We start from the raw sequence: 15,127 nt of genomic DNA, 5'->3' as shown, positions 1-15,127 counted from the left end.
ACAGAAATCAGTAGTTAGACTCTAGAGTAGAGGTCGACTTTGATAGACACATTTAGACGAGGATAGTGACCACATTTTGCAGGATAGCTAGCCTTGAAGATTGGCCCAGGTGTATGCCAGACAACCGAGATTGGTCTGTAACCGTGGGGAGTAGAGGTAGCTAGCGATTTGTATCCTTAGTCAATCAATTGATTCACGATAGTTTGAGGCTTGATGAAGGAAGCTCGAACTATTGCTCGTATGATCTGATTAGGGTTATAACCGGAGGCCTTAAGATAGGTCTAAGAAATTGAAGCCCATGTACCAGTGGCTCTCTATCTCAGAGAGCTATCAAGGTTTTCACCGAGTGCTCGGGTCAAAATTATCTACGTAAATCCCGTCCAGTGTGGGAATCAATGTCGGGACGGAACAACTTGAACACAATGCAGTTCCAAAAAATTAGAGCTATGAACGACTTGGGGTCAAATCTAAGTTTGGTGGAGAAAGGTGTTGCAAATAAGCTGCAAGTAAAAGGAACCCCTACAATGCTAGTAATGAATGTAGCCGGCAATAAAACCAAACAAACCCGACAAAAAACGGTCACATTCGCCTTGATGAGTCTCAATAAGTCCTATATATCCATGCTAATTCACGGCACAACCATTGATTCCATTGGAGAACCTCTCCAATCGATTCCTATCGATCCTCGACTGTTGGAGCATCTCAAAGACATCCGTTTCACAGAGGTGTATTCCCAAGTTGGGAGACGACCCATTCAAGTATTGGTGTCTGAGCCGTACTACTCCCAATTGATGCGATCTCTATTGGAAATCAAAATCAAACCTTCATGGCATTTAAAAAATCTGATTACATGACATTTGATTTGGAACGAATTTACACAGACTCGACAGAGAATTTCGATTTTGGTCAATTCTGGTCGGGAGAAAACATTGGGATATCGGCTAATGAATCCGATATCCCCAACAAAACGGCGTCAGAAATACAAGCCGAAGAGCACCAACAATTGACGTCCAAGTATCACAAGGAAGGCAAATTCTGGACCGTGTGCCTGCCTTGGAAGCTTCCCAATCCCAAGTCACGAGTTATGACGGACAACACAGCTCGAGCCATGGCCATGTGGAGAAAGGTGATGAGCAAAATTCGGCCCGAGCATGTGACACTAGTCACTGAGGCATACGAAGAATTTCACAGAGAAGGCTTCTCTGAGTTGGTCCCCTCAAACTTTTATCAGTGGGCAGATCACCCGACATACGTCATGACAAGTCACCCAGTTGTTCGTCCGCACGAAACAACAACTAAATGCCGAATCGTGACAAATGCCTGCCTCCCAGATCAGACAGACAAAACGAAAACTCCTAACACCTTATTGTGGGGGGACCAAATATGCTTCCGCAAATTATGGCTTTGATCTTGCACTCAAAGACAAAAAGGGTTATTGCCACAATTGATGAGAGGAAGATGTTTTTGTCAATGCGTTTGGAAAAGGAATCAGACATGGATATGTTGAAGTACTTTTGGGCCCCGCCTGGTCAGTCAGAGCCTAGAATGTATCGCTTCACTCGCTTGCCTTTTGGGTGTGTATGTAGCCCATTTCAAGCCATAGTTCAAGCCAAAGCCAGGTGTTTAAAAGAAACAGCACGGATGTGGGCCAAACGCTATCCAGACGCTGTTAGTATCATTCTGGAGAAGACATACATGGACGATATTCTAATAATGGTGGACTCAGCTTGTGAAACTGCTCAACTTGTTCAGCAGATTCTCCTTATCGTGGCAAGTGGTGGGTTCTAGGGTCACAAAGTCTCTGCTAACGATCGTTCTATCGAAAAAGCCATTGATCAAAGCCGTGTAGAAAGGGTCGAGACAATCTCGCTTTTGGGCTTGTTATTGAACACTCAGTCAGACCATTTTCATTTTGAGGTGGAGAATAAATTCATCAACTTTCGTGACGACACCGAGATTATCACGCGACGGCTAGTGGTATCTTTGGCAAGCCAAGTATTTGGCAGGCAAGGTTATGTCTCGCCTTTCATTATGCGGTTTAAGTCATTCTCCCAATGATGTGGCTGAATCAAACCAAGTGGGACGAAAATCTCTTACAAAGGACCAAAGTCAAGAATCAAGGGCAAGAAGTTCTGGACCCTATTGTACAGATGGCTGTCATGCGGGTCAAGGAGCGGGTGCGGGAAATACCTCTCCTAAAGTGTCTTTCATTTCCGCGTTGGATGACGGGTCCAATTGCGTTTGTGGCCATTTTCAGCGATGCCAGTACCCAAGGAATGGGTGTTGCCGCATATGCATTAACGAATCTCGGCAAGGGATCCGAAAAGGTGCTGAAAGCAAGGACGCTCTCACAATTGCAAGAGCAGAATTAACGGCGCATGGGTTTCTGTAGAGACTTATCTGAAGGAAAAATATCCAACGGGAAAGATATTAAAAGTTAATGTAACAAACAGGACAACCCCTTGGAAGAAAACAGGTGCACCTGAAATCCATTCATTATAAAACCTTAAAAAGTACAATACAGTCCACTAATCACGATAGAGCTATGTATAGGAGTCAAGAAGATTTAAGACCTTCTTTGGCAGTCGCTTCAAGAGCCTTACAACCTCCATGACGATATCCGGGATGGCATCATCTAGCATCATCTAATCCGCTAAAAGCCAACCTTTATGCACTTCCGTTTTAAACACCAGAAAGAAAAAAAACCGGAAGCCTAGCTCGACCCATGAGTCAAGGGGTAAAGGTGAACTCTTCCTCCCTTTAATACCCTGAGATGATCAAATTAAACATCGAAGATACGGCGATCGAGAACCTGACCATGGGCTTTCGAAGTGCCCGAATGTCCCACGACCACAAGGCACGCCCAACCCGTAGCGCAGACNGAAAGAAGCACTGAAAATGATGTCAAGGGTGCTCTTTCAAACAAAGAGAGAGATCGCCTCTTTCCCCTCTATGGGTCACCTTCTTTTTGCCGTGCGCCATCCAGGTCTTCTAGAAATCCATGATATATCTAACAGAACCGTCGCAATCTATGAGGAGAATCCCAAATCAACCAATCACAGACCTTCTTTTCTATGCAATTGTATGCTGTTCGAAATAAAGACAACTTCCGTTTTCCGGTCAGGCATTCGGGAGAGCCATCTTACTATAAGCGTACACGCGACTTATTTCTCTCTGGTAATTATACTCTATTCTTAGATCACTCGAGGGTATTGGGTACACTAATTGATTGGGGGTAATCGTGATAGCTTACAAGAAAGCCGAGGGAAGTGGGAAAGCCTTTTAGTGTCCACCCTTTAACCATTAATGAGTGGAGAACTGCATACAAGAACGGCCAGTTCCTTTACAGCAGACCAAACCGAGGGCAACGATCTTGGATTATAAGAGTCAGTCTTCAGTTGGCCAAAAGTCACAGGGTTTCCAATCTCCATTAGACTAAAATTGGATCATTCGTGGTATAGTGTTAGGTTTTCCATTAACAACTTTAACTGAAAATTTAAGACCTCCTCTACCTTTTTAAGTAATTCCTTTATTCTAACCATTTCTTCCTCAGAATGCATATATTGATTGGCGTTGATAGGTAACCGAAGTGGTATTTTTTTTTTTTGAAATATACCGCACTTTTTTGTATCCAATTGCCTTAGACTCTCACACAATGATGTTATTAATTTTAGAGACCACTCATCTACTTTGTCCTTGACCATGATTTCAGGATGCCCCAACATATGATTTTCACATAAAAGTCATGGATATGAGGCAGCATTGAAATTCAAATTTTCGTTGATGCAAAAGCAAGCCTTTATCTCTGAGCCGAAGGGCAAAAAGAACGTAAAAACAAGAATCAAGCAATTTTCGCCTTAGAATAAGTACTTGAATAACCAGAGAAATTGAAAACTCTTTTCTCCTTCATGTATCTTGTTTTTTTGTCTTCGGAACTTATTTTGCCTGATTTTATAACCTAAAAAACCATTTTAACCATAACCCCACACTTGTTTCCGACCGATGGTTCAATAGCTCATAAAATTTGTTTGGTCTCATTTCTGAGCACTCTGAAAATTCAGGTATCATTTGATTGACACCATAAGTAGACCTTGGAAAAAAGGTAAAAAAGAGCAAAAAACGGTGGCCTAAAGGTGCAAAAAAATGCCAAAAAAGGAAGGGAAATGAAAGTACAACCAGTCATAAAAAGGTGAAAATGTAATAAGATATGCCAAAAGAGGTTTCACAAAGTCATAAATTTTTACAAAAAGGTGCTCAAAGGATAGTTTTACTTTCTTCTCATATATTGAGACAAAATATCAATAAGTCACTTTAGTATTAAAAAATGCTCGAATCCATCAGAAAATGCGAGACTTGTTTCTGCGAACTGTTTTAGGATCCTAATTGAAGCTTAGAAATACTTTTGGAGGTTGCGAGACTTCTTTCTTTGAGAATTGATACATGAATTCCGGAATTTTCTTCACTTGTCCAGTGTCTTTCCAAACACATCACCAATTTCGTCAGAAATCTTTTCACACAAAGGTTGAAAATCATTGCCCGATGCACAGGAGATGCTGCGAATGGGATTTGGTTTCCGAGCATGTTTAAAAGTCTTGCAAAACACCTCTCTGGGTTGACTTGTTTAAAAGTTATTTGTGGGGTGCCTTCTGTCCACAAGATTTCATGATCAGGGCCCCAAATACGAACACAACAAAGGAAAACGAAGTCCGTTGGCTTGGAAAGACGTCACCGATTTATCTGACTGAGAAGATTGTCTTATCAACTTCAGTCTCCAATGAGGATGAAAGAACTATTCCTTGAGAGACGAAATCCCTACAAGGTTCACATGCTGTTATTCCAGCCATTGAGCTTGCCAGGTATCCTGCCATGTAGTACACAACACGTTCGGATCCTCAATGGCTTGGAGTTGAGAAATGGGACTGAAGTTGAACATTGAAGCAAGCCTCTTTGATCAGTTGCAGAGATTGGTCTGAACATTTTCTTCACTTGAGATGATTGCATGTTTAAAAAATTTACCAAGGACTACACTTTGAAAAATTTGTCAGATTCGAGGATTTGGCAACAATGTTGTCACACTCACTAAAAAGCTCATTTACAATCTACAATTATAAGTGGTAAGCATATCTTTGACAAATGCTTGTCATGCTCTGGCTGAATATATCATGGCCATTATAGTTTAAGGGGTTAAGCTAGGGCGCTCTTTTCCACGACCTTCAAGTATTGTCATTCTAAATTCCCGTTGTTCAATTTGTCATCCATGGAGCGGATAAGGATCCCCTCGAGACCTCACGTTTTCAAGTGGCAGCAAAAACATTTAGCATTGACAATCGTCTACCCTCTACTGACAATCTTCAGGAATTGAAAGGTGTCCTGCCAAAGCACATTCAGATCTTGAATGTAGAAAGCACCTCATGGCAATGTTGGACTTTGGAGATGTGGCCCTGTTGGCCACTTTTCTGTATATGCCATTTTCACGGGTTTACCCAATTCCAGCTCAAACAACTCCTTCATAAATGGGGGAGATATGGCTTTTTAAGGGTCATCGAAATGAGGACGAATGAACCTTTCACCCGACTAAATGTTGTTGGAAACAATCCTGTGTAGCTCTCCCTGTTGGAAGGGATCGAGTGTATGGGCTCTCACCATGAAAGGGATTGTGCGTGTGGAGGAGTTGGGCCCAGTTGGAAAGGGCCTGGTAGAATCCGTGAACCCCTTGTGATGGGTCAATGTAGCTTTTTGCACCGGGGCTAAGTTGGGATTTCCTATCCCTTACTGATTTCTGGATGAAGACACGTCGTATGTCTATGCACGGACTTCTAGAAATATGGACTGCGAACGAGCCTCCCGGCAAATCGGCCTGCTCTTGGTCATAGCCACTCTGAGCCACTTTTCGAACTAAAGTAATAAAATAAGAAACGTAGGCCTCTTCAATTAACGGTAGGTCAATTTTACATCATTTACATGCAAAGTCGATCGTTTCAAAGTTATGTTGTCAAAAGCTAATGTAGCTGACCAAAAGCAGGCCGAAAATTCAAATAATATGTAGTGTTTACTACATAACTTTGAACATGTTTCCTGAGCTCCCTAAGTATAGGCTCATCCTTGAGTTCATCTATTTAACAAGATCTTGTGGTCGTATGAAGTGCTTATTTGGAATAGGATGAGCGGTTTAGGAGAGAGGATATTTTTGCTTATGTTTGCGGTCCATATCTCTAGAAGTCCGTGATCTATGAGGTCCACTCTTCACCAGGGGTGTCCAAAAGATGTAAATGCATTATTTTTCATTGTTTCTAATCTGTTTGCCTTATTTGCATCATTTTGGGTATTTTATGAGGTTCACACAAATACACCAGCATGCATTGTGTCGACCAAGTGTACCAGTAAACCCACAACAGCTAACGCCTTTTACCTCGAAATTTAGACTCAAGTGTTCAAGTTGAGATCGAAAGTGAGGCTAGATCAATGTCTGGATCAGTAACTCCGAACCATGTATTCTCGAACATCAGCAATTGCTCTATACAGAGGGGGAATGGACGATTTGAACGCAGAGAGCTTCTATGTAGATCGAGCGGGCCTTTTCCACTTGAAGGTGAGCCCTTCTCTCTCTGTTTCGTAATCGTCACGTCAGCAATATAGATCTGTGGCTTGAATACTTCGAATACGTCCAACAGTAACTCATCTCCACGCTTTAAGGTAAGAAAAGTTTATACGCACTCTCTTAGGAAATTCCATTAAATTTGAAAAGTGTGAGAACGTGTACTGAACGAATTCAAGCAATGATATCGCACTCTCAACTCTGAAGATTTCTTGCTTGGGCAATGTTCCTCCTCTGAAAACCTTTATCCAATCAATGGCTGCTTCCTTTTCATGAGCCAAACCCATCCGTTCCTCCAGTCTTCGTAGTCGTGCCAAAGAGGGCGCTCTTTGAGGTGGAGTGTCTTTTTTGGAGTGATCGCCGTTGGGAGATCTCACTTTTAGAGGATCACATTATGACAAAGATCCGCTGGCAAAATATTAATGGCAAAGTGGTTCTAATCTTTGACATGGTCATATTCTTGTTTAGGTTGAAACGCGCCAACTAATCCAAGGCCTAACACTCTTAGTGTAAAGTATTATCTTTGCATTATTCTGGACAGGAAAATATGATTGGAACCTTGACTTTGGCCATTCTGGTGGCCCCTCAAATCGGCCAAATCCATTCGCATGCAGTTCATGGTATCCAATCTCAAGGTGAGCTGTGAGCGTACATTTCACATGTAAAGCTTGTTGCTTTTTAACGTCTTAGATTATTGTGTGCGTGTGCAGAGCATAGGCATATGTTTTGGTGTCCTTTGAAGACAGTACGTTTAGGAGCATATTTGCAAATAGGTACTCGTATTGATGTAGATACTATTTGAGGTTTGCCACTGTTTAGCAAGAAAGTAGCCAATAGTTTGATTTTTCTCCAGAAAACTTGTATACGCTAATTCACGCCCAAAACAGAGAACCAACCTGATACCGGTAAATGACATTGTGTATTGGAATCTGTAAATAATAAATGCGATGGCCTGTGATATGTTCCCTGTTTCCCGCTTTCATTCAGACACTTCACACCTTTTTGTATGCTCGCATCCAACCAGACAGCTGGCGAGAAAGACACTACAATTTTAAAACACGTATGGATGGTGATCATGGAAACGAGGAGGAAAGGAAATAAAATTCAATCATCAAATCAACCTGCAACTACATCTGCACGCATTTTGTCTAAAATATTCAAATTGTCCCTTTTTAAGTGACCTAGGATTTTGACATAAATGATCTAAGTGCTTCATGAACATTGGACAATATGATGGCCTTTTTCACTAGAGCTCTGTTGAATGCTGGTCATTGGTTTCAAAACAATGTGGAACATATTTCATTATTTTATTTGCTTTTTGTTATTACTCAATCGCTCCGTAGTTAGTAGGAGTCAAAACATAATTTTACAAGCCCTGCTAAATAGCATTAGGTACATGTTCAGTTGGCTTTATATTACAGGTCTATTCGGAGACCCTGACCCTTATCCCGCCTCTCAAATGGACATGGACGAGTCCTCAGGAATGATGTTTAAAGAATGGCCAGAACCGGAAGACAATACGATACAATGCAATGGTTTGGAAAGCGACATAACCATCACGACAATTTTTCGGCAATCCGACCAGAATGGATGCTATCAATTCAAGACCCCTGGCTTTGGTGGGTCTGGATACCCCAATGCCGGAGGGGGATTATCGAACTATGACTGCCGTTTCGTGCTTCGGGTCAGTGACAACCAACCTTTAACTTTTGATTAAACAAATGGAACATGAGGGTGAATCAAGTACAACTGGACTGGAGGCCTCTTACTTCAAACGGACAATAATTTCGAAATATGAACTCGATTGATTACACCGTTGAGGTTTGTCATGGTTAGCCTAAACCTCCAATTTCGAGATAATTTAGTCTCATGAAAGCTTGCTTCTTCCGCTTTGTTTGTTAGATTCGAGTACTACAATCACGATGCAAACTCAATGACAAAGATGAAACATCCCGTTGGGCCTTTTGAGGTTGCTTGGTAAGCCATTAGTAATGTAGAGGCTATGGCAAATATGCCAGGAGATTAGTTCTGAGTTTCTAATGAGATGCTCACTGGTTCTTGCACCTGTTTGGATGCGTTGCCTCTTGGACCAGGGCCCCCTCTTCACATAGGTTAAGTCCCGTTGATGCAAATTCTAAATCGGGAGATAAGTCGCTTCCCAATAACTATAGGCCGATTTCTCTCATTTCGAATATTGCGAAGGTGTTTGAGAAGATCTTGAAGCTCAAACTTGTAGTTCTTCTTGAAGTCTAAGATGTCCTTCCTCCTTGTCAGCATGGGTTCCGAGCACATTTTAGCACGGTTAGCCAACTGGTTGTACATATAGAACAGATTTTTGAGGAACTAGATAGACATGAGTCAAATGATGTTGTCAATCTTGATTTTGCCAAGGCCTTTGATGAAGTAGATCATGGCCTTTTGTTGAATCGACTCCATGAGATTGGGATCCATGGCAAGGCTCTCAATTGGATAAGAAGCTTCATTCAGGAGAGGAAGCAAATTGTTACGGTCGAAGATTCCCTTAGTAGCATACATGATGTCAAGTCAAGTGTTCCCCAGGAACTGGCAATAGAGAGCTGGCAAATGAAAGGCAGAGAGGATTTGTTACTCAAGAGACAAAAGCATTTGATTCAAAGGTTTTGCTTTAATTGTTCAATATAGCTCAAAATCCCTATTGTCGTATGCCTTCCTTTTGACAAATCTTTCCCCATTATATCGCTTCATTTACAATAGTTGTATTGTATCTCTGAGTATGAATGTAACTTCACAAGGAGGTCTTTTAAATCAAGAACTTTGAAGGGTTGAATCAAATAATGGCGCTTTTCCCTTTTTCACTTTAGCAATAAGGATTCTATCTTAACATTAACCACTTCCAATCTGCTCATATGTTGGATCGTCCCGCTTTTTCTGAAAATCAAATGCTAACATATATGGGTAAAATGTTGCGTATTTCAAATTAAACAAGGTCTTGTTTTTTTATACGTTTTTATTTATAATTTTGAGCAAACCAACACATTTTATATTTTGAAGATGGTGAAATACGACTTTAAGGCAAAAATATAAATTTGCAAGGGCTTTAGAATGGAGTTTGATTATGACATATTTTCGTTACCTAATGGATATTAATTCACATATTTCAATTCCGGGGCCAAACTGACCTATTTTGGCCGTCCATTATCAAGACGGGTTTATAATAGCTATTTCTCAAAAACGGCATAAGCCATGCACTTAATTTCACATATTCTTGCTCCAACAGCCTAACTCCACAAGAAAGTAAGGGTGACATGTAAATGCCATTGAATATTTTTTTTCGGGACAGAAACCAACCGTGCAGGCTCCTTCGTTGTTTTATTTGCTTCGTTCTAATATTTTGGCCATATTGATCGGCTAGCATCTTTCAAGTCAGACTTGGACAAATTTTGAAGCAGCATTCCCGATCAACCCTACATTCAAGGGCTAGGTCGGTCTGCCAACTCAAATTCGTTGGTAGACCAAATATCATATAAAGATTGAAAGATAATAGATAGACGAATTATAACCTTTCACTTTAATAGTACTGGGGATTGCATTCCCTGTTGCGGTTAGAAAAGCCCGTGCAAAAACAAAATGTTTTCCCCCTCAACACATAATTTCATTAGGACAGTGCCTGCATCAGATGACGCCCCTTTGTAATCAGATCTGTCAGAGAGTGGTTCAGCCCGCCAGATTTTGCTAGTTCTGGCGTTTTCAAATTCTACTTGGCGGTGCAATATTTCTTTTGTCAACGAAATAAGAAATTTGGTCGCTTTCTGGCGTTTGAACTCGGTCTGGCGTGGAAGTTTTTTAACTCTGGCCTAGAGCTTTTGACCAGCAAATTGAAAAAATATGGCCCAAAAAGTAAACCTTTCATACTTGCCACAAGAAAACCGCAAGAAAAAAAAAATCCCAAATGGCATCTAATTTCGAAACTGAAATCTGAAAACTTGATTTTAAATATTTTCAAGTTTTAATTGCATGCACTAATTCACACTTGGCTTCTCGTTTACACAAAATACACACTTGTAAAATACCTGTTTGCTGAATAAGCAAAAAGAAACTGGTATGACTTATACGGGGTGGCTGATGTATGGGTAAAATAATTTCCGATTACAAAACTCTTATGCCTTGATTTTCTATGCCCTAACAATCCCATTTTTCCGTCTGGGGGCGTCTGTCCATACATTGGAAATGATTTCCAGATTATTAAAGTACAAATTTCAAACGGAGAAGTAGAGGTCTTAGTTTATCACCTCCAAAGTTTTGGTATTGTTGATGTTTGTCCATACATTGAAGTTCAAGTTCACACAACATCACAAAGAGCTGTGATATCAAAGTTCAGACAAATTTAATTGCAGGCATTACAATTTCACATTCAACATCCTGGCCCATAATTGATTGAAAGGATATTGAGGACTGCACGGTACTGATGTTATCAACAGGACTGGTCAAGAAATGTGAATTGTAACTTGTTTGTTATGGTTTATTCTTCCAGTAGAAGTAGAGTGTATCCATTTCAATGCAAGATCGAACATATATAGTAAAGCATTCCAAATCCAGAGCTCAATTAGTAGCCTCTTGCTACAGAATGCATTATTTTTCCCTTTTTTCACTCTTTTGGCATTTTTTTGTATTTTACATGTGCTTGCATTTTTAACTATTTTGGCTCAAAACACAATGTTTCTCATAGGTTCAGTACATTTTTCTGGGGGTCAAACCTTACCCGCTGCCACGGGAGGAAATGGTTTGTCTGTAGCGTCACCATCGTTAGACTGTTTTGTCCTTAAAGGCGGTTTGAAATTCCCGCCCAGCTTTTCCCTAGAAAGCAGCTGTTCTTGGTTTTTGATTTGGATCGGGTTCAGGACGACTGAATTACACGATATAAGTAACCGTTTTCTGACTTTATTTACAGTGCTAAATGTTTTTATTAAAGAGCAAGTAGACAGTTCAGCCACCAGTCACCTCCAGTGTTTATAGTTGTTACCTATGGATTCTCGAGATTCAACAACAACAACAAAAACTAGGATAGCCCTAGAGCCTGGCTTTCAAGGAGGGCGTTTCCTAGAGCCTGGCTTTAAACAAAGACAAGGATAGACCTAGAGCCTGGATTTAACAGAGGGCGTTTTCTAGAGCCTGGCTTTAAAAAGAGGACGCTCTATCTTGGTCCTTGAAAATCTTTGAACTGAGGCCTTTTGTTGAATTATTGAAGATGCCAATATCTTCCAATTGGAATTATGGATAAGTTTTTTTGTTACAAGAATGTCTTTATTGGTTTAGCTTTGCTGGAATTATTACTTGAATTTGTCGTAAAAGCCTACTGCCAAACAAGCTCCGCTTCCGAATTTGCCATGGTAGCCTCGCGCATCTGTGTGAGGAACTCAAACAAATGGAAGAAAATCGTACTTAAGGACATACCTTGTGTACCAAGCATTGTCTCCTGTTTTGCGCTCTGGTCAACCTAGATCACGGTAAGTTGTAGACTCTCTTTTATTCATAGATAAACATGGCTTTATATACAGAGAAGAGCATGCGCTCATGGCGCCTGTTCCAAGTCTGTCGCAACATGTTGGAGCATAGAGTCCCTCTTTGGGATCAGGGTGTGGTTCTCTCATGACGATGCTTTAGATAGATAGATAGATAGATTTATTTCAGGAACACTTTGATCATGATTAAATAATGTCGGCATTTTATCTTTGAGTTAGCATCTTGATACATAAAAAATTTCTATGAGCATGTAATTCCTCAGGTTCTGGATAAGCAAAAGCTTTGTTTACACCAGGACCTGGGCAATTTAACGAAGACATGACATAGATAGTCAATAATGTTACAGAGGCCAAGCTGCAACACGATAACGTGAGTTGGAAGAATTACAAATCAAATTGAAAGGCTTGTAGGAAATCATATCGGTTCAAAGTTATAAGAAAAGAAGGGACTAAGAAAAAAGATACAGAAAGAACAAACATGAAAAACAGAGCAAAGCAAATATTTTCAGTGTTTTATTTGTTATTTTCACTAGAAAATGTGAGACGACTTCAGGAATGGGAGGAAAATTAATAGGTTTAGAATTGTATTTGGTGCATGGAGTGTTTTGATGAGATTGAGCGGCTGATAATCGTAATAAAAAATAAAAATAAAAATCATTTCTTAGGATTTTTGTTGACATACATAGCAATTTTTGAGTTTGCACGGAGCAATAGAGTACCTCTGTAAGAGATAATCTCTAGTTGTAGTGTGAATTAAGTCTGTGTTAGAGAATCTGGATAGACTCGTGGAGTCGGAAATTCATGTAGCAGTCTTTGTAAAAGTCCCGACTTGGCAACTGGAGTAATTGCTCTCCAACCGCCAAGCCGAGGATTATTTCCATTTGAAAATATTGATGCATGGTGGAAGTTCTTGCAAGCACGACTGCCTCATCACTTGAACGATTTTAAGCGTGCGCAAATCTTGCAGTTTTAAGAGCTTGGACTCATGAAACAAAGATTCAGTGTGAGAAAACCACCTCGCATTATTTATCCAGCGTATAGCTCTTTTCTGGAGTATGGACAAGATCTTCAGTTTCGTACTTTGGCCATAAAATTCAATACCGTATTCCAAAACACTTCGGATAAGTCCATTTATAAAGTTGTTTCTTTACAGTTTTGGGCACTGACTTGCGAATTCTGTTCAGACTGAAAAGAATTTTTCGAATTTTGTTTGCTACACTATCAATGTGACAGTGCCAGTTGAGTTTGCTATCGAGTTGAATTCCCAGAAATCGTATGGATTTTTCATTGGAAGTGGTGGAACCCACCTCCTCTAACCTACATCCATTTACATTGATATTGAAGTTAAAATTACAATTTTTGTGCCTGATAATCATGAAATTTAGATTTATCTATGTTTAAAGTTAATTTATTTATTTCTAACCATTTGAAAATACGTTCCAGTTGAACATTTGTTTTCTCCTCTAGTTTATCAGGTTGGCTTTCAAAACATTGAAGCGTCGTATCATCAGCAAACATAATGCATTTCAAATTGCTATGCTGAGGCATGTCGTTTATATAGATCAGAAATAAGAGAGGTCCAAGGATGCTGCCTGGGTGAACCCACAATTTAACTTTCAGTTTCAAGGACCTAACATTATTTACCTCGACATACTGGTACCTCTCAGAAAGGTAGTTTTTTGAACCAAACTATGGACCCTACCGCGGAATCCGTAATACTCCAGTTTTTTTATCAATATACTATGATCAACGCAATCAAAAGCTTTTTTGAGGTCCAGAAAATAAGTCAGTGCCATTTTTGTCGCAGAGATTAGCAGAAATATTTGTTAGAAATTTTTGAACTGCATGCATAGTGCTATGTTGCTTTCTAAAACCAAACTGTTTAGGGTAAAAGGAGATCCTCTACTCTTCTAAAAAGTTATGCATTTGTGTTATGATCAATTTTCTCTAAAACCTTGGAGAAACTTGGCAAAAAGACTTATAGGACGATAGTTCCCAGTAGTGATTTGTCACCTGATTTAAAAAGTGGAATGACTTTTGCAGTTTTCCATTCTGTTGGTATGTATCCGGACACAAAAGAAATGTTCACTAACCTCGCCAACGGAATATTTAAGCTGGAGCTATATGTTTTAGAATTCGGTTTGACAGACCGTCCATTCCTGAACTGTTTTTCGACTTGAGCTCATTTATCACCGCCTTTATTTCTTTACATTTTACCCATTTGAAATAAAAATTTCTCGACTTTTTGGGTCCTAATCACCCATGAGCTCTGCGTTATGAGAGGGAAAATTGCCGTTTAAAGTTAAACCTATGTTTGCAAATAGTTGTTAAATATTGTTCCAACTTCTTTTGGATCAGATGTGATTTGGTTTTGTTTGTTTGATTTGAGACTAAAAGAAACTGTCTGTGATTTGTCGTGTTACCCATTAGTTCATGTTCACCCTTCCACAGGGTCTCAAATTTTTTTGATTCACTTTAAAAAAGTTCTTCCAATGTATCTCTTTGGCTAACCGCACTAGCTTTAATATAATTTAGCGTAACTATCATAGGTGGTTTTTTTCTCTATATTAGGATGTTCCCTGAATTTATTAACAGTTTATCTTTCTGTTTCGTGACGTCATCAGTCCCCATGTCATCCAAGCATTTTGGTTTTGTGTTCCCTTTATTGCATCGTCTTTTATTATTGGACAAGCTATATCAAAATATCTGAGAAAACGTTGTCTCAAAATTGTTAAATGCCTGCTTGGGGTTTTCCATATCTAACACCCAGTCTTTGACTTGCAATAATCTTTTAGTCTTTTTTAGATATAGTTTTCTTTGTGTCCCTAATTTCTATTTCCTTGGACAGGTTCTGCTTACTATTACTGATTTCATGCTTATTGAAGTAAAAGTTGCCAAAGTGATCACTAACGTCACATTCAAGTATTCCAGAGGACAATACCTCGGAACAGTTAGTGAAGATATTGTCTATTAAGTGCGGGAGTGTGCGGTAATCCTTTCGCATCATTGATCAGGGTGATTAAACTAAAACTGT

At 39.8% G+C, this 15,127-nt stretch overlaps 1 protein-coding gene across 2 annotated transcripts; it reads left to right on the top strand.

Moving 5' to 3' along the window:
* Nucleotides 1-5,927: 5,927 nt before the first annotated feature.
* Nucleotides 5,928-11,606, top strand: LOC131891684 (uncharacterized). 2 transcript variants are annotated; one of them, XM_059241313.1, is made up of 4 exons: nucleotides 5,928-6,693; nucleotides 7,137-7,230; nucleotides 8,017-8,279; nucleotides 10,969-11,606. In XM_059241313.1, the coding sequence occupies exons 2-4, from the start codon at nucleotides 7,143-7,145 to the stop codon at nucleotides 11,002-11,004; spliced, it is 387 nt and encodes a 128-aa protein (XP_059097296.1). In that variant the 5' UTR covers nucleotides 5,928-6,693; nucleotides 7,137-7,142; the 3' UTR covers nucleotides 11,005-11,606. The 2 variants fall into 2 exon arrangements, with proteins under 2 accessions (XP_059097296.1, XP_059097295.1); XM_059241312.1 differs by having other exon boundaries at nucleotides 7,064-7,230; nucleotides 10,969-11,603.
* The last annotated feature ends 3,521 nt before the right edge of the window (nucleotides 11,607-15,127 follow it).

The sequence above is a fragment of the Tigriopus californicus genome, chromosome 12 (genome assembly GCF_007210705.1).
Source record: "Tigriopus californicus strain San Diego chromosome 12, Tcal_SD_v2.1, whole genome shotgun sequence".
NCBI lineage: Eukaryota > Metazoa > Arthropoda > Copepoda > Harpacticoida > Harpacticidae > Tigriopus > Tigriopus californicus.
Note: the sequence above shows the minus strand (reverse complement) of the source record. Positions and strands in the feature narration are given on the sequence as shown.